The 18,663-nt window shown below is 31.3% G+C and overlaps 2 protein-coding genes and 1 pseudogene across 3 annotated transcripts; all 3 read left to right on the top strand.

Annotated features, from left to right (window-relative positions):
* The first annotated feature begins 368 nt into the window (after positions 1–368).
* On the top strand, positions 369–1,992 carry LOC105140023 (UDP-glycosyltransferase 73B4-like; annotated as a pseudogene).
* Positions 369–11,990, top strand: LOC105140024 (UDP-glycosyltransferase 73B4-like). Its single transcript, XM_011046679.1, has 2 exons — positions 369–403; positions 10,500–11,990. The coding sequence occupies exons 1-2, from the start codon at positions 394–396 to the stop codon at positions 11,909–11,911; spliced, it is 1,422 nt and encodes a 473-aa protein (XP_011044981.1). The 5' UTR covers positions 369–393; the 3' UTR covers positions 11,912–11,990.
* Positions 11,991–15,625: 3,635 nt separating this feature from the next.
* On the top strand, positions 15,626–18,301 carry LOC105140022 (serine/arginine-rich splicing factor RSZ22A). 2 transcript variants are annotated; one of them, XM_011046677.1, is made up of 7 exons: positions 15,626–15,732; positions 15,973–16,082; positions 16,171–16,259; positions 16,892–16,945; positions 17,063–17,126; positions 17,282–17,401; positions 17,511–18,124. In XM_011046677.1, the coding sequence occupies exons 2-7, from the start codon at positions 15,994–15,996 to the stop codon at positions 17,545–17,547; spliced, it is 453 nt and encodes a 150-aa protein (XP_011044979.1). In that variant the 5' UTR covers positions 15,626–15,732; positions 15,973–15,993; the 3' UTR covers positions 17,548–18,124. The 2 variants fall into 2 exon arrangements, with proteins under 2 accessions (XP_011044979.1, XP_011044978.1); XM_011046676.1 differs by having other exon boundaries at positions 16,892–17,126; positions 17,511–18,301.
* Positions 18,302–18,663: the final 362 nt, after the last annotated feature.

Genomic DNA, 18,663 nt, shown 5'->3' with positions numbered 1-18,663 from the left:
ACATTTCACTTCTTACACCAAAACCTCGGTAATTGTTTTAGCATTGATTAAAACAAGGATTTTGTTAGTTAGCTACCCATGTTACCATGTGCTGGGCAGCAGCAATATTAAAGGAGAATAATTATAAATCCTCAAATTTGTTTGTAACCACCATTGAATTGGTTTATTCGGTTGTTGCATCACAAAAAAATTTAATTGATCAATAACCATTTGATTAAGGCAATTAATTCGATGCAAGAAGTTGTACAAAACACACACTCGACGTAGAAAAAAAAAAAACATAAGGACAAGAAATACAAGTAATGTAGAATTTTGTCTGTATAAATGCCGATTCTACACCGAGGAACACAGAGACAAACGGAAATATTTTGCAGCGAGAGTAAGAGTCCTACCATGCCTTCTCCTTCGTCATCCCACGTTGTTATCTTTCCTTTCATGGCTCAAGGCCATACTCTCCCATTACTCGACCTGTCAAAAGCTCTTTCACATCAACAAATCAAAGTGACCATCATCTCCACCCCGTCAAATGCTAACTCAATAGCCAAAACCATTGCTAATCACCCCAAAATCAGTCTCGTTGAGATCCCATTCCCCACTATTGATGGCCTTCCTAAGGATTGTGAAAACACCTCTCAACTACCTTCAATGGAATTTCACCTTCCTTTTCTCCATGCCACCAAACAACTCCAAAAGCCCTTCGAGCAAGTCCTACAAACCATGGTGGAATCCAAAACCCCTCCTATATGTGTCATTTCAGATTTTTTTCTTGGCTGGACACTTGCTTCATGCCAAGCACTTGGTGTCCCTAGGCTAGTCTTTCATGGCATGGGTATTCTATCAATGGCCATCGCCAAATCTACTTGGTTTCATGCACCACAACTGGAATCAGTGTCAATGTCTGATCCTTTAGACCTCCCTGGCATGAAACTCCCCTTCACTTTGACTAGAGCAGACTTGCCAGGGTCGATCAACTTACCAGACCAAGATGATAAATTTTACTAGTCCATACAAGAAGCAGGAGAGGCTGATGCTAACAGCTGGGGAGTTATTGTTAATAGCTTTGAAGAGCTAGAAAAGAGTCACATCCCAGCTTTTGATTCTTTCTACATCAATGGGGCTAAGGCTTGGTGTCTAGGCCCTCTATGTTTGTATGAAAAAATGGGAAGCGATAAATCCACCAACCAAGACCATTCCTGTACTTTAACACAATGGCTGACTGAGCAAGTCACACCAGATTCTGTGATTTATGTTTCATTTGGTACACAAGCTGATGTATCAGATTCTCAGCTTGATGAAGTGGCTTTTGCCTTGGAGGAGTCAGGATCTCCTTTCTTATGGGTGGTAAGATCAAAGACATGGTCTTTGCCTGCTGGCTTGGAAGAGAAAGTAAAAGGTAGGGGCTTGATTGTAAGAGAATGGGTCCATCAACGACAAACACTATCTCATCGTGCAATAGGTGGGTTCCTGAGTCATTGTGGTTGGAATTCAGTGCTAGAGAGTGTATCAGCTGGTGTGCCAATTCTTGCTTGGCCAATGATAGCTGAACAATCACTGAATGCTAAATTTATAGTGGATGGACTTGGAGCCGGGCTTAGTGTCAAAGGGGTGCAAAATCAAGTCTCTAAAATTCTTGTTTCAAGGCAAGCTATATGTGAAGGTGCGGAGGAGTTGATGGGAGGATCAAAGGGAAGGATTGCAAAGGAGAGAGCGCAAGCCTTGGGCAGGGTGGCTAGAAGGGCAGTGCAAAAAGGTGGGTCGTCTCACGACACCCTGAACAAGCTCATTGATCAACTTCGTGTTTCTACGTAGTATATACATAATGTTATCATATATATGTGAGATGTTTGTCTAATCATCTCCTGGTACTTCAAATTGACATAATTTTCTAGTTTATTGTAAGGGAAATTGAGTTGAGTTAATGAAAAAAGCATGGCCAAACTTCCTACATATTGATTAGAAGGTCAATTGATTAAGTGATCGCCAATTAATATATATAAATATTGATAAATGAATATTATCATACATACATATATAGCAATATCCCAGAAAAAAACTAAGAAGATTGAAGACAAATGATTAAAACGAAGTAAAACTACCCCAATTATATGCACATATCAAAGGGAAAACAAAATCATAAGGACTGGCTAGGAAAATTTGAATGCCTGTATTGTCGAGCCAATTTACATACCAGTTTCCATCTAGGACACTTTGGATTAGAAGAGTAGAAAGAACAGGGGAGAATCATCCATAGGTTGCAAAGGGAGAAATGACTCAAGGCAAGTGAACCGAATGTACATGTAAAAGGTTGGCTATAATCATTCCAGGACATAAAAAGAAAAGGAGCTCCTGAAAACTAACACTGATACATATCTTATATGGTAAGCGTTGAAAGTGAGGCAGTACGCAAGAACCGCCGAAAAGGAAAGCAAATCCCCAGCGGTAGTGCGTATCCTCGGATTGATGGCTAGTCCCCCTACCTAACAGCCTGTGCAGGGGATGATGTCGAGTGCCTTTGCTTGTTGTACCTGGAAAGAATAGCAAAGGGGTGAAAAAATGAATGTAAAGGAAGCTGACATTAAGGGTGGAGGCATGGATGGAAAAATAAAGTTAATATATAGCAGGTGGAACTCAACTTCATGGCAGATACTGTCACATAAATTCTTTCATGTTGGGCACAGCATGATAATTTGAGCTCAAGCAAGCAATCTGGATTGCCAATCCTGGTGCTACCACCGCTTGCTAAAATGGCAGTTGCATGCATCATGAAAAAGTTGTGTGGTAATCAGAGTATTCCGATGGCCTTCGTAAATTGCAGCTAATGAAATATTCACTCTTAAGTCGGTTACCGGAGATTCTTTGTAATCAAGAACACCATTCCCATCAATGTTTGTCGACACCCACAAATCCCTTGTTTCTTTCTCGCTGAGTCCACATCAATGTGAGCATCATCACTGCCTCATCAAATGCCAAATCAATAGCCAAGCATGTTTCCTACCATCCCAATAGCAATCTCAATATTGAAATCCCATTCCCCCTCTATTGAATTTGAAGGAGTCCCTAAAAGTTGTGAGAACTCCTCTCAACTTCCTTCAATGGAAAGCACCTCTGTACATGCCTCCAAACAACTGCAAAAGGCCTTCGAAAAAGCACTAGAAACCATGATTAAATATCCCAAACCCCTATATATCATTTGTGTATTATTTCAGATTTCTTTCTTGGCTGGACCCTTGCTTCATGTCAGGCATTCGGTGCTAGTCTTTCATGGCATAGGTGTTTTATCTATGGCCTTTGGAAGATCCTCTTGGGTTCATTCACCACAACTAAACTCAATGTCAAATGCTTGATCCTTTAGACCTTCCTGGCACGACACTTCCCTCACTTTGACAAGAGAAGACTTGCCTGGCACACCAGTCTCCTCCTTGTTGCCACTGGGAGACATGGGCCAACATTTGGTGCATCAAATGACTATTAATTAATTAGTTCATCACCAAATCCTTCCATCCCCAAATTACGAGGGCGTTTATATCATAAGATTAATTTGGTCATGTGATTTCTTTGTCATGTCGGATTGAATTGTTGATTTCTTGAACAAATTCTCCATTACCAAACTCTCTACACGGCTTTTATTGGAAATGTAAATGATAACTGATCACGCGATAGTCGATGAGCAAGTAGATTCATTCTCAAAATCATTGTCTTTTGCTCAAATCTAAATTAAGATATCTTGTAAGTGTTGTCCAAGACTAATCAGAATATTTGATTTATAACCATGTAATTTTTATATTATTCAAAGTAAATTTACAATAAATATCAAATTAAATATATATCCAAATTTACAAAAAAAAGATATAAACAAAAATCTTAGCGTGCATACTCAAGTTATAATGTATAAAACTTAAACTAAAAATATAAAAAAAATTTACTTGTTGAAACTTTTAGAATTTGATAAAGTTAAGATTTTATTGTTATAAAGTATAAATTCTTTAAATTTTTATTTCTCCTTATTTAGTGCAAATAATATATTTACAATAAGCCTCATAAAATTTTAAAAGTATCATCTTGTTTAGATGTATTTATAAAAAAAATTGACTAAGTATCTTTTTATAAATATCAAACCTAAACTTTAGATAGGAAGGAAAAATAAAGAAAATACCACCCAAAACTCTTCATTCAATCCCTTCCTTTTATAATGGATTTTTGAACCAAAATTGATATAGAATTGATTACAATTACTAGAACTAATTCCCTTAATAAAACAATAACTAAGTATTGTAATCTAATTTTGGCCCGTTAACTTTTGAGCTTATTTGAGATTTTGAGAGTTATTTTCATGAGTTTGGCTTGTCAAAAAAACTTATAAATTAATTACTAAAAATAAGAAATTTTGCATTTGATGTTTTGGAACTAGTTTCTTCTGAGAGAATTTTTGCCAAGTTAGAGTTTTAGAACAAGAATGCGAGCTTAATCTAAATCAAAGTACACTTGTTAAGCCTTTCGGGGAGGTATTATAGAAAAAAAAAAATCCAATCTCATTTGGATTTCAAATCAAACTTGCAAACTCGGATCAGAATCTTCTTGCAGCAAGATTTTCTACTTTCACACTATATATTCAAATAAGAATATATTATGCTTCTGATATCGAAATTAGGTAATTCAAAAACCCAAATTCATCTACAAATTCAGGATGAAAACTTTCATGAAGGACTCCAAATCAGATAAAATCATTTTAAAGAACAAAATCCGAACGCAATTTGGTTAATTGAAATGGATCTTCTATTCTAATTTGGAAATTAATGGCGTTGAGCATCTCTATACGGCTAAAAGTCTGACATAAAAATAGTGGATTTTAAGACCTAAAAAAAGTGCAGATTAAGCCTTTAACATGTCATGAATAAAAAAATATAACTGAGATAGTCGGATATTACAAGAAAACAAGTCAGAATTATAGTGTAAATTGCAACAAAGTTGGTATTAAAATAGAATTTTGACAGCAATAAAATCAATTTTCAACATAAATTTTGAAAGATTTATCCAACTTTCAAGACTAGATAAAAAAAAATGGCATTACGAGGACTCTAGTTCAAACCTTTAACATATCATGAATGAAAAAATATAGTTGGGATAGTCGGATATTGTAAAAAATCAAGTCAGAATTAAAGTCTAAATTATCGCTGAGTTGGTATTGCAACAAAATTATGACAGCAGCATAATCAATTTTCAATTTTCAACTTAAATTTCAAGAGATTTATTCAACTTTTAAAAACCAGATAAAAAAGAAATTTGGCATTACGCGGACTTTATATCAAGCTTTTAACATGTTATGAATATAAAAATATAGCGGAGGGGAGAAGAACGAAACAGAGAAGAGCTGATAAGAAACAGACCCAGAACAATAGGTTTGGCAGAGAATGAAATAGAGAGAACGAATAGGGAGAACATATTGGACTGGGGGGGCAAAGAAGACCACGAACAAAAACAAAAGGGGGCTTTTCCAAACTCAAAATAGTAACAGGGGAGGATAATAAATAAAAATAAAATAAAATAAAAAGATCAAAAAGAAAGATCAAAAGAAACAGAGGAGCTCCAGCAGACCAGGGAAGCCTTTTTTCTTCTCTACTTGAATTTGTAGCTTAATTCATTCAGCACTATTCATTTGCTTTGCATTAGAATTCACTTGTTATAGTAGATGTGAATTAGAATTCACTTGCTACTATAATAATGTATTTTAATTTATTTGTTTAACACATGCTACTACTTGGCTAGGTTACTGACTTGGATTAATGACTAGACTGGACTAACGAGGTTAAACCCAACCTAAAATAAAAAAAATAAAAAATAATTAAGATTGATTCGGGCTGGGGTTAGCTTATTTGGCCCTATCTGTTTTGGGTCGAAGGTGTGTTTGGAAAAACACATCCTTATATCAATCCTCTTTATTTTTTTTCTTTTTGTTTTGATATTTATCCAAACAAGTCCACAAGTCCCTTTATGATATCCAAAAATTTCAAAAATATTTGTTGACCTTTTTAAATTTATTTTTTAGGTCCCCTACTTCTTCTTTTTTAATGTATTTCATTATATAATTGACCTATAAATTTTTACTGTGAAATACAAATTTAATATAAGATATATTGTTTTCTCTTAAAAAAAGGAAAATAATATGTATGTATTGATTTAAATTTATGTTACTTGTTTATTCATTAATGCCATAGTTGAACATTCACTGATGCCAAAGTCGAGAATATTGTAGGCAGACCATCATAGCGTATACTAATAAATTCTTAGCAATTTAAAACAAAATCAATAATTTAGCCTACCTCAGTTAAGATGCTTAAGAAGTGATATATATATTTTTTTTACGTAACCAATTTCGTACCATATAATCTATATTGAACAGTTAGAGTATCTAGTGACCATAATACCAAGTGATGACTTATTAAACAAAATATTTTTTTTATCAAAGAACAAAATGTCAAATATCTATCATTTTTCCATTGAAATTTTTTAATTAGTTGCCATAATGTCCAAGTGTGATATTAAGCATGCCAATTTTGACTTTAAATTTGATGTTTTTAATTTGAAAAAACAATTCTAAGAAAAACTGATTAAATTCTTTTTTTTATGGGCTATATAAAAAAATAGATTAACAAAAATAATTCTTTATAGCTTAAAGAATTATAAATTCAACCCCAACCTGAAATAGGTTGACAAAACAATAATATTTTATAACTATATAATTATTTTATATTAAAAAAAACACCAACCTAACTAAACTCAATAATGTGTAGTTGATTAAAGATTCATTCTCTTGAAATCATTTTCCATCTAAAATTTGAGTTTAATTTTAACCTCTCACATTCCTATTTTATAAATAACTAGAAAAACTTGTTTTTTTTTTCCATGTGAGATAGTATTTTTAGAAGGATTTGTGTTTTTTCAAAGCATGCAAACCAAAAATTCTTTAAAATTAATTTTTTATTTATCTATAAATGATCTTGATCATATTAATGTTTTATATATGTTAAAAATATTAAGAATATAAAGATTATGAATATAAAATTTGAAAGATTCTTGGTATGTATATTTATAAAAAATTTATGTTGAAGAATAAATTTTAATAAAATATTAACTCTAAGACTGAGTGAATTCTACTTTTAATTTGACATCAAATTAATGAATTAACCATGTTTCAAATAAAAATTTTTGACAATAAAAAGAGAATTTTGTATGAATAACAAGTATATTATTAAATCTAAATAAAACAATGAAGAAGAAGAAATCTCTATTCAGTAAACTTAGCTAAAAGACTTTCAATTCATCAATAAACAAAACAAAACAAAAATTTTGAAATAATTAAAATCATACGTTTCTCTATTTTGTGGGTGGAATTACGTTGGATGGTGAAAATCTTACATTAAAAAAAAAAAATACATTCTCTAATATTATTCTCTTCAATTTTACGTGTTCTGCACTTTGAAAATATCAGTTATTTTCGTATTCACCTCCTTCAATCTTAAATTCCTCATTCCGTCCCTGCTTGGTGATGTAAATTAAAAAAAAAAAAGCTTTTCAAAAAACGAAACAATTATACATGCTTGAGTAATTGAAGAAATATTTTAATAAAAAAATGATACCAAAAAAGAAAAATGATTCTTTTATCTTGTTCATTGCATGTTACCATGATCGATGTTCCTCAGTTTCGTCATGCGTGCTTCATCCTTGTCTCTAACACAGAACACTCGATGTTCCTCTTGTGCCATCATCTTGCTGGTCAAGCTTGTCTTCGCATTTTACAACTTTTACATCGTATGACGAATTAAACCCAATTACTATGTTAATGTGCGAGATCATCAAGGTTAATGTCCTGTAAGACCCTGCTAAATTTGTAACCATTTACTTGTATTATTAAAGTTATCAATATTTAATCATTTAGGTGGTGGCCAAGTGGTAAGGATTTGGGATCAAGGGGTTTGCTCCCTCTGTGGTCTCAGATTCGAGTCCTTGGTTGCTCATATGATGGCCACTGGAGGCTTACATGGTTGTTAACTTCAGGGTCCGTGGGGTTAATCGTGGTGCCCGCCAGCTGGCCCGGACACCCACGTTAATCTAAAAAAAAAAAAAGTTATCAATATTCAACCATCTAGATAGATAATGGTTAAGTGATAAAAATTTAAAAGTAAGGGATTTATTTTTTTTATAATTTTAAATTTAAATTTTTAATTATTCATATGATAACCATTAAAGATTTACATGGTCATCAATTTTAAGACCTGTAAAATTAATCATACTATGTGCAAGTTAATTCGTACATTCATATTAATTTAAAAAAAAATTATTAATAATAAATTTACCTAAGACTAGAAATTACTAATTAATGACGTGGAATTTATACATGCTTTAATTAATGTAAGAGATAAAAGTTAATGATCCAGACAATTAGCGAGATGAATTAGTGTAAACCAATTACAAAATTAACTAGGAGATTGTTGTTCACTGAAAGTCAGCCTGTGTTCCTCAAATTCATCATCCAATTCACCTTGTTCAACCTAGTCTTTACACTTGACTATAAATCCAAACATATTATACAGCAAGATTAATTGATGAAGCAGAAAAAAATAATTCTTAGCTTATATTCACAAGACCCTTATTTTGTTTTTAGTAGTAATTAATGCAGGTTGTGGCCATGACCAATAAATATTGAATGTCCCATTGACCAATCAATAAATAACACGTTTAATTCAAAGTTAATGATGAAGTTGTGATAAAAGATGAAGAGATTATTACCACCTTCTATTTTAATTAATTATAAACTGCAAAAAAAAAAACCTAAAAACTAAAAATCAACTAGTAAAATTAATGTTTTATTCTCATTGATCGTGTGCATATAAAAACTATTGAAAAATAAACAAGAAAAGTCATCATTTTTAAGAGTAAACCAGTCCTGAAAAATATATTTTTTGTAATTTATTTATATTTTAAAAGAATAATCTTCGTAGTTGTTTTTTTATATTTACTATTATTAGGATTTTATAGTTTTCCTATATAAGGGGTGGAATAGTTTTTTTTTGAAAATTAAAGATATTAAAAATAAAATTAAGTACTTTAAAATTTTTTCCATATATAAAATGTTCCCGGTTTTTAAAAATTTTGACTTATAATAAACATTTTATCCTTCACTTTTACTTGTATAAAGTATTGATATTAGAGTTCAAAGATTATAATGTTATTTTCTATTTGAAGAGAATAATCTTTCTAGTTTATTTTTTTATTTAATATTATTAAAATTTTCTAGTTTATTCTATATAAAGGGTTATAATAATTTTTTAGTAAGTGAAAAAGAAATAAAATTATATATTTTGAAATTCTTTTCATATTTATAATATTTATGGTCTTTCGATGATTTTGACTTGTAGCAAAATTAAGTATCAATTTTAAACAAAAAATAATTAAAATTAATTTTTAGATAAGAGAAGAAATACAAACATTAATATATTGAAGTACTGTTTTAGTAACATAAAAAAAATTAAAAATTAAAAAGTGTGAATCCTTAGAGTAACGTTTTAAAAATAGAAAAGTTCATTTTAGTTGATTTAATCTTAATTAAATGGCTTTAAATAGATACTAGCTAATATGCATTGTTTACCAAGATAATGAATCATTAAAAGCGGTTTTTTATTTTTTAATATGATTGAGATCCTCTCATATTTCTTGAAACATGATTTATTACATTGGTCAATTCTTAATCTTTGAATTCAAATAATAGATTACGACTGTTCTGTAATTATATTTCATTTTAAAGTATTGAAATTAAAGGAAATGTATATATTTGCCATACCAAATTAACGAGATTTTACCCAACACTCTCTCTCCTTATTAATTAAAGCAATCTTAATTTATTTATTTTATAAATAAATTCAACACCCTTAAACTTTCAACGAAATTAAAAAATCAAATGATTTTCTCTTATACAAGATGGAAAAGTTTTATATAAAAATTAATAATAAAATGACAGCTCTCATGAGATTAATTTATAGAAACTCCATTTGAATGATATCTTTATCAATACGAAATCTTTCTCCATTTAAGGCTAGGATTTTACATATATATACATACATACATACATATATATATATATATGTATGTGTGTATATATATATATATATAAGGAGAAAATCCCGGTCTCTTTTACTAATAGATGAAAGATGCTCTGATCATTAAATATGAGAAAATAATTAAATTTGATTATAAACTTATAATTAATGGTTAATATCTATCACATAGGGCGTAGGGACTAGTAACGGTCATGAAAATAAATAATAACTAACCAATATAATTATGACTTAATTACTCAAGATAAATTAAATACTAATTTGAATTCAATATATATATATATATATTAAAAAAAAATTCTCCTGTATATATAAGCACACATAGTTTGCATCAACGAGGGCGATGCACGAATTGACAAAGCAAGAACAAGAGTCCTACCATGTCTTCTCCTTCGTCATCCCATGTTGTTATCTTTCCATTCATGGCTCAAGGTCATACTCTTCCATTACTCGACCTATCAAAAGCTCTTTCACATCAACAAATCAAAGTGACCATCATCACCACCCCGTCAAATGCTGACTCAATAGCCAAGTATGTTACTAATCACCCTGATATCAATCTCCATGAAATCCCATTCCCCACCATTGATGGCCTCCCAAAAGGTTGTGAGAACACATCTCAACTTCCTTCAATGGAATTTCTCCTTCCTTTTCTTCAAGCCGCCAAAGAACTACGGGAGCCCTTTGAACAGGTACTTGAAACCATGATAAAATCCAACACCCCTCCTTTATGTGTTATTTCTGATTTCTTTCTAGGCTGGTCACTTGCTTCATGTCAAGAATTAGGTGTCCCTAGGTTAGCCTTTCATGGCATGGGTGTTCTATCAATGGCCATTAGCAAATCATCTTGGGTACATGCACCACAAATAGATTCATTGTCTATGTTTGATCCTATTGACCTGCCTGGTATGAGACTTCCCTTCACTTTGACCAAAGCAGACTTGCCTGCAGAAACCGTGAACTCATCGAACCATAATGATCCCATGTCTAAATTCATTGGAGAGGTGGGTGAGGATGATGCAAAGAGTTGGGGAATCATTGTTAATAGCTTTAAAGAGTTAGAAGAGAACCATATCCCATCTTTTGAGTCTTTTTACATGAATGGGGCTAAGGCTTGGTGTCTAGGCCCTTTATTTTTGTATGACGACATGGAGGATCTTGAGAAATCCATTAACCAAAGTCAAATTTCCTCCATGTCAACACAATGGCTTGATGAGCAAATCACACCAGATTCTGTGATCTACGTTTCATTTGGTACTCAAGCTGCTGTATCAGATTCTCAGCTTGATGAGGTAGCCTTTGGCTTGGAGGAGTCAGGCTTCCCATTCTTATGGGTTGTACGTTCAAAGTCATGGTCTTTACCTCGTGGCGTGGAAGAGAAAATAAAAGGTAGAGGTTTGATTGTAAAAGAATGGGTTGATCAACGCCAAATACTATCTCATCGTGCAACAGGTGGGTTCTTGAGTCATTGTGGTTGGAATTCGGTGCTAGAGAGTGTAGCAGCTGGTGTGCCGATTCTGGCTTGGCCCATGATGGCTGAACAATCTTTGAATGCAAAGCTTATAGTGGATGGACTTGGAGCCGGGACTAGTGTCAAGAAGGTGCAAAATCAAGGCTATCAAGTTCTTGTTTCAAGGCAAGCAGTAAGTGAAGGTGTGAAGGAATTAATGGGAGGACAGAAGGGAAGGAATGCAAGAGAGAGGGCGGAAGCCCTTGGCCGGGTGGCTAGGAGGGCGGTGCAGAAAGGTGGGTCGTCTTATGATACCCTAAGCAAGCTTATCGACCAACTTCGTCGATGTTAATTAGTAGAGCATATGCTAATTAAGGGAGGCAGAAATTTGCTTGTTGGCTTCCTTTGTTATTTCCTTTATTTCACTTTCATTCTCCATGAGTTTGTGGCAAGCAAATAACAAATTATTTATGGTTTATGTGCACCTGATTTTATTAGGTCGTTGTCAAATTGAATGGGAAGCAGCTTTGGTCAAAGTAGCACATATATGTTAATTTCTTTATATATATATATATATATAATCCAAGCAACAAAACCCAAGACTTGTGGTTGGATTTCAAAATAAATGGATGGAAGGTGACCTGATGAAGTCCAACAAATCAACTCACAATTTCTTCGACAGAATCAAAACTTGTTTTGATTTTAATTTTTTAAAATAATATTATTTAATTTAAAAAATAAAAATAATATCATTTTAATTAACTCAAATCAACCTAAATAATTTCTAAATTGGGTGTTGGATCAAATTATGTATCCAGTAAGGTTTTATAACTTTACTGCTATTAGATTGGTGGCTTGAGTAACATCAAAGTTTTTCTAATATAAAAAAATAATGTTTAAATGATATGATATTGTTTTTAAAGAAGGAAGAAAAATTCAATATTTGGATCATTAACTTAACTAAACTAAATTCAATAAATTTATTTAATTTAATAATATAATAAAATAACTAAATTTAACAAATAATAATAAATAAAAGGATCAAAGATAACCTAAGTCATTTTTAGAATTAATGAAAAATTATATAAAAAATATTGAAGGATGAAACTAAAAAAACATGAGTTAAAAAAAAAAAAAACCCAAACAAATCTCCTAAACTTGAGTTGATCTTTTAAAATCATAACCTATGAAATCTTAAACTTAGGTAAATAAAGAAACTCAATTTTCAATCAATTTAATATTGACAGATGAAATAAAAAAATATCAATTTAAAAAATTTATCAAAGTAAAAAAAATAACAATAAAAAAATAAGGATCAAATCAAATATAAAAAAGCTGATGAACGATGAATTGTAAAATAAAAATCAATTTTAAAATTATTTCAAATAAAATAAATAACAATAGAAAGAATAAAGATCAAATCTGGTAGATGAAAAAATTAAAGGATGAAATGAGAAAAAACTCTAGTTATATGAATTATTTTAAATAAAATAAATAATAAAAAAATAAGAATTAATTTGAAGAAAAAATAAATTAAAGGGTTGTTTAAGAATTTAAAATGCAAGACGCAAAACTCAAAGAAAAAAGAGAAAAGAAGCAAAAAAAAAGAAGAACAAAGAAATTTGACTTTAGCATCAAAATATATTGCGCATGCTGTCCGAACACGTAAAAACAATTGATGTGTTGTTGCGTGCGTGCTATATAATTTTGATTTATAAATAATATTTTATATTTATTAAAATATCATATTTTTTCTTAATCAATTTGATTATGATAAAAAGTCTTGATGTCAATTAAAGAGATTTTGTTTTTAAAGATAATTTAATTATTTTACTATATTTTAAAAAATTAAAAGAAATCTCTTGGATACCAATTAAATATATTTTAATTTTAAAAATAATTTAATTATTTTACTATACCTTGAAAAAATTGTGTTACTCTTGATAGTCAATCCAATTATTGTTTCTACCTCCATAGTGTAATGAATATATGTAAACAAAAAAACCCTCATTTTTTTTTTTGTTCTAATGATGTCTTTAAAAACTTTGAAATATATTTTTACCTATTATGACGTAAGAGTTTATTTAATTTCTCTTGTAATATAACTAATCATCTCACAAGAATGGAAATTACAAATGACCACTTGCAACCATACCGTAAGAAGTTATTTCATTTTGTTACTTCATAAACGATGAGGACATTATAATAAACCATTTCAAGTGATCATGAACCTTTTGCCAGTAAATTTATATTTATTTACTGTCCTAAGATAATATACAAACACACGTGCGAATATTTTTTATAATGATTTGAATGGGCTATGGCACAGACCTTTATTTTTTATATCAGTGATAAAATGATATGAAAATATAAAAACAAAATTAAATTTATACAAAAATATAAAATTTCATGAAACATGGATTGTACCTGTTTTGAAACATTACTATAATCACGCTAAAATAATAAATTAAGATATATATATATATATATATATTTGATGATTAGAGGCTATATATAAGTGTGGTTTTTTTTTTTTTATCAAAATAAGTTTATAATAAATTTCTAATTAAAAAAAAACTTGAATATTATGCTGCCAGCAACCTGTTGCTTATCTAAAAAAAAATTGGAGCGGGCTCTTTCAAAATAAAAAATAAAAATAAAAAAAAGGATTGCCGGGCTGATGATGACAAGTGAGGCTCCTACCACACCTATCATTGCCTAGCTTTTTTTTGCGGTTTTCTTTTCTTTAAATTATTTTTTTATATTTAAATATGGATTGATGCCCTCATTTAAAAAAAATGTTTATCTTAACTTTATTTTTAACTATTTATTTCTTTTAAAAAATATTTTTTTAGTTTAATACTTTGATGAAATTAGTATAATTTATTTTTAATTTTTAATTTTATATAAATTAGATGAATTTGTACAACTCATTTAAAAAATTAAAATCTTTTGTATTTAGTAACAATAATCAACCCCTAAAATAAATGAAATAAAATAACAACTTGCAAAACATTTCATGTGTATCTATCAATTTTTTTACTAGAAAAATCAGCTTCCCGCTTTTGATATTTAATTAACTTTAATTTTTTATTTATCAATTCATACATTTTTAAATTTAATTTATAAAATATAAATAATATCTTTTTATTTCTTAATTACAAAATTTATATAATACATGAAAACATATCTATAAAACAGCTATTTGTTTCTCTCATTTTGTAAATTATTTAAAATCTCACTTGCCAAAAAATCTAGTATTTTTCTTAAAACATTTGCACAAATAAGAGAATATATATAATACTGTCTGAAACCCAAAAATAAAATAAAGATGCAAGTGTTTTGCAGGGTTTGGGCATGAAGAAGTTAGGTACTAAATTCAATGGATATATAAACCGTGTCTGCACATTATCATATAATTTTTCTATAAATTTGAATGTTTAATCATGAGAGAAAAATATTCTATGACATAAATTAGTAAGAGATATTTTCTTGCAAAAAATAAAATAAAATCTTCCTGAGAACTTCAAATTAAAAATAATGATTTAATATAATATAGCAATGCGCTATACTATTAAATATGTGCATTTCGTATTGTTATATAAGATTTTTTTTTAAAAGTATTTTTTATTTAAAAATATATTAAAATAATTTTATTCCAGATTTTTTTCTATTTTTACCATTAATATATAAAAAGTACTAAAAAAATGTTAATGTATAAAGAAGAATTTAGCTTACATGACTCGATTAAAATATTAAATTGATTCTTGAAGCCCAACAAAAGATTTATTGACTTTTAATTTTTTTAAAAATTAAATCAACCAAAAATAATAAGCCCAACTTTTAATAACTGTAATATGAATTATTGACTTTTCTTAAATCCAGCTCACCAGAAAGCATGCTGCTTCTATAAAACCAGGCATAAATTCTAAAATCTAAAATTAGCCCATCCTCACTTTTCCTAATTTCAGGCCCAAAGTGCAAAGTCATCCTCAAACATAAAATTCCTAACCTTAGGGACTAACCTATAAACTTTCCAAACCTGAAGGACCTTTTAAATTCACTAACTTGCCACTCTCTATAATAATATCTTTCGAAGCCCTTAAAATATCCGAAAAACACTGAAGGGGAAAAAACAGAGCGACTAGGGTTTCTCTCTACAAAGTTCTACCGGTTCGGTCCCAGATCTCTCTCCTCCTCTTTCATATTTGTGTCATCTTTAACGAAAATATCTTAAATCTACAGCACATGAAGTCTCTCTTTTACTGTTTTTCAAGAATTTTGCATTCAACATTTTTTTTTTTTTTGCTGTTCTAGATTCTTGAAAGTGTTCCAAGTGTTTTTTTTTGCTGTTCGAGGCTTAAAGACAGAAAAAGATTAGATTTTTTGAAACGGGTTTGTTTATTTTGACAGATATAATTAGTCAAAGAAATAATGTCTCGGGTTTATGTCGGTAACTTGGACCCAAGAGTCTCTGAACGTGAGCTTGAAGATGAGTTTCGACGATTCGGTGTTATAAGAAGGTTGATTTCGTAAATTTTTTAGTGTTTTATGGAATCTTGAGTATGTGTTATTGTGTTGATGATGATTTGGTTAATGGGTTGTGTGTAGTGTGTGGGTTGCAAGGAGGCCGCCAGGTTATGCTTTTATTGATTTCGATGATAAAAGGGATGCTCAGGATGCTATTCATGAGTTGGATGGTACGCCTTTTTTGTTTACTGGAGTTTAGTTTTCTGATTGTAAGTTTATTGCTTGAACTTATTGTTATTTAACTGTATGGCTTGGTCTAATGCCGACGTTGTGTGTCAATCTTACTTGTCTCATCTCTCTCCCCCTTGATAATAAATAGATGGATGATTGGTAGGTGTTAATTGCATGCTTTATGTCATGGAATTCGAGGTGTTGAGAAGCTATGACTTTACGATAGCTGGTTTCATCACCTGATTTTTTTGTCAAGAAGATAAGAGCCCATGATCTTGGCTCAATTTATATCGAAATTTATGCATTATCATTTTCAAACATAATGGTTTTGTTGCTTAGTTAGAAATTTAAAATTCTTTTCTGTTTAATTATCATCAAATTTTGCAAACTTCTTTTTATGATGCCTTGATTTAATTGTTTCAATTGCCTTACACTATTTCAAAAACAATATATATATATATATATATATATATATTTTTTAAAGTGTTGCGGGTAATAATTGATAGGCTTAATTCTTCTTTATATGCACTGATAAATCTTGATACTTGCTGCACAGATGTTATTTTACAAGCAGTTTTATTTATTTTTCTGTTGATTCATTTTAGTTGTTAATCAATTATTTCTGGAGCAGGAAAAAATGGCTGGAGAGTTGAGCTTTCTCACAACTCTAGAGGAGGAGGAGGTGGTGGCGGCGGTGGACGAGGAGGGGGTCGTGGTCGTTCTGGTGGTTCTGACTTGAAGTGTTATGAGTGTGGTGAGGCTGGTCATTTCGCTCGTGAGTGTCGCTTGCGTGTTGGTTCAGGAGGTGCAGGAAGACGTCGTAGCCGCAGCCCTAGATATCGCAGGAGCCCAAGCTATGGCCGAAGGTGAATTCTTGAAACTTATAGTGCCTTCAATGTATATGTATCTATGATGCATGTATGTTATATGTGCATGGTGTGTGTTTGTAAATTCCTTTTCTTTTCATAAAGTGGACTTATATTTGGTGCTTTTTAAATTCTTCTTTGGACAAATTACCCAGGAGCAGGAGCCACAGCCCTCAAGGGCGATCCCCCAAGCGCCGCAGTCTATCACCTCGTGGGCGCAGCTATAGCAGGTCACCACAGTACCGTGGACGTGAAGAGCTCCCATATGCCAATGGGTGAATTTTTAACTATTATTGCCAGTTTATATTGTTAGGACCTTGGCCTTAACCCTGTTGCTTATCTCTGTAGATTTATTAATGGTTGGTGTTTCTGTGTTTTGGACAGAAATGGCACCAGGGATCGTCGCCGAAGCAGGAGTTAAGAGTTGCAGCCTAGGTGACTTGGCTTTGCTTGGAAAATACTGCAATTAGAGTGTGTTTATTATGTTTGGACTTCAGTACCACTATGTTTTAAACGGGCAACGCCCTCAGCCTCGTGGATTTGGTTAAGTTTCTTCATACTTATTACTATGTTTGTTATTTTTCTTTAAGCTATGCAGGATAGTTGTAGGCTTTTCTAGCAGAAGGCTCTGTAGGTAGTTATTATGAATTTATTGAGACAGGTTGCTTCTGAGTGGTGCTAAAACTTTATGCTTTTCTTTTTTGTGTTGAGGTCTCTTCTGGGTCTGCTTCATTGGTTTTGTGCTTCTCTACACTTGAGGTTTCATTGTTGGCTGCCCTGCATTGGGGTCTTCTATTTTGAATGTTTGGGGATCCCTGCTAAACTGCATGTCTACATTCTTCTGTTTGATTGCACCTCGGCTGTGATGCGCCTCCCACAAACTCTAGTGGCATTTGTTTTAGTAAACTTAGAAGGATAGACAGCTGCTTCAAATCTTCAGTAATGAATGTTTGGGCTCCCTGCTAAACTGAATGCCTACGTGCTTCTGTTTGATTGCACTCCAGCTGTGATGCTCCTTCCTCAAACTCTAATGGCATCTCATTTAGTTAGCTTAGAAGGATAGAGCTGCTTCAAAAACTTCTGGCAGGTACCTATATCTGTTCCACAGAAGTTGGGGTTTTCTTAGAATCTCGTGTGGTTGCCCTATTCTTAAAAATTAAAATTTCAAAATTGGTTGAGTTTTGGGTACTCACGGTCACACAAGGTACTTTCTCTTATCTTTCAGTTGATGCGTAAATGGTTTTTCTTCTTGTATGCTACTATATTGGACAAATGAACTAACCTGAAGAAAAATGAATTGGTTGGTCTAATTGTTTCTGGTGCAGGAAAATTTTTTTAAACAACTTTTGTCATCCTTCTGTTTTTATTCTTTCATTTCATCAGCTTTCAAATGGAACAGGAATGAAATGTTTTTTTCTTCCTTGATTGGGTTGGCTGTTGCTTAAGTTTCAAAATTTCTGACATTATAAGAAGCTGCTGTTTTCCCTTGCTTGCATTGGTCCATCCTTATTTTCTCTCTTCTCGATATTTCTACCCC

This window comes from Populus euphratica, unplaced genomic scaffold, assembly GCF_000495115.2.
Source record: "Populus euphratica unplaced genomic scaffold, PopEup_1.0 scaffold100.1, whole genome shotgun sequence".
NCBI lineage: Eukaryota > Viridiplantae > Streptophyta > Magnoliopsida > Malpighiales > Salicaceae > Populus > Populus euphratica.
The sequence above is the reverse complement of the archived record's forward strand: the minus strand, read 5'-3'. Positions and strand labels throughout refer to the sequence as shown.

Excerpts from the sequence above, each read along its gene's own strand:
- LOC105140022 (XM_011046676.1), top strand. The coding sequence starts at position 15,994 with ATGTCTCGGGTTTATGTCGGTAACTTGGACCCAAGAGTCTCTGAACGT. Across the intron at positions 16,083-16,170 it reads CGATTCGGTGTTATAAGAAG|TGTGTGGGTTGCAAGGAGGC; the intron begins GTTGATTTCGTA and ends GGTTGTGTGTAG. Across the intron at positions 17,127-17,281 it reads AGCCCAAGCTATGGCCGAAG|GAGCAGGAGCCACAGCCCTC; the intron begins GTGAATTCTTGA and ends CAAATTACCCAG.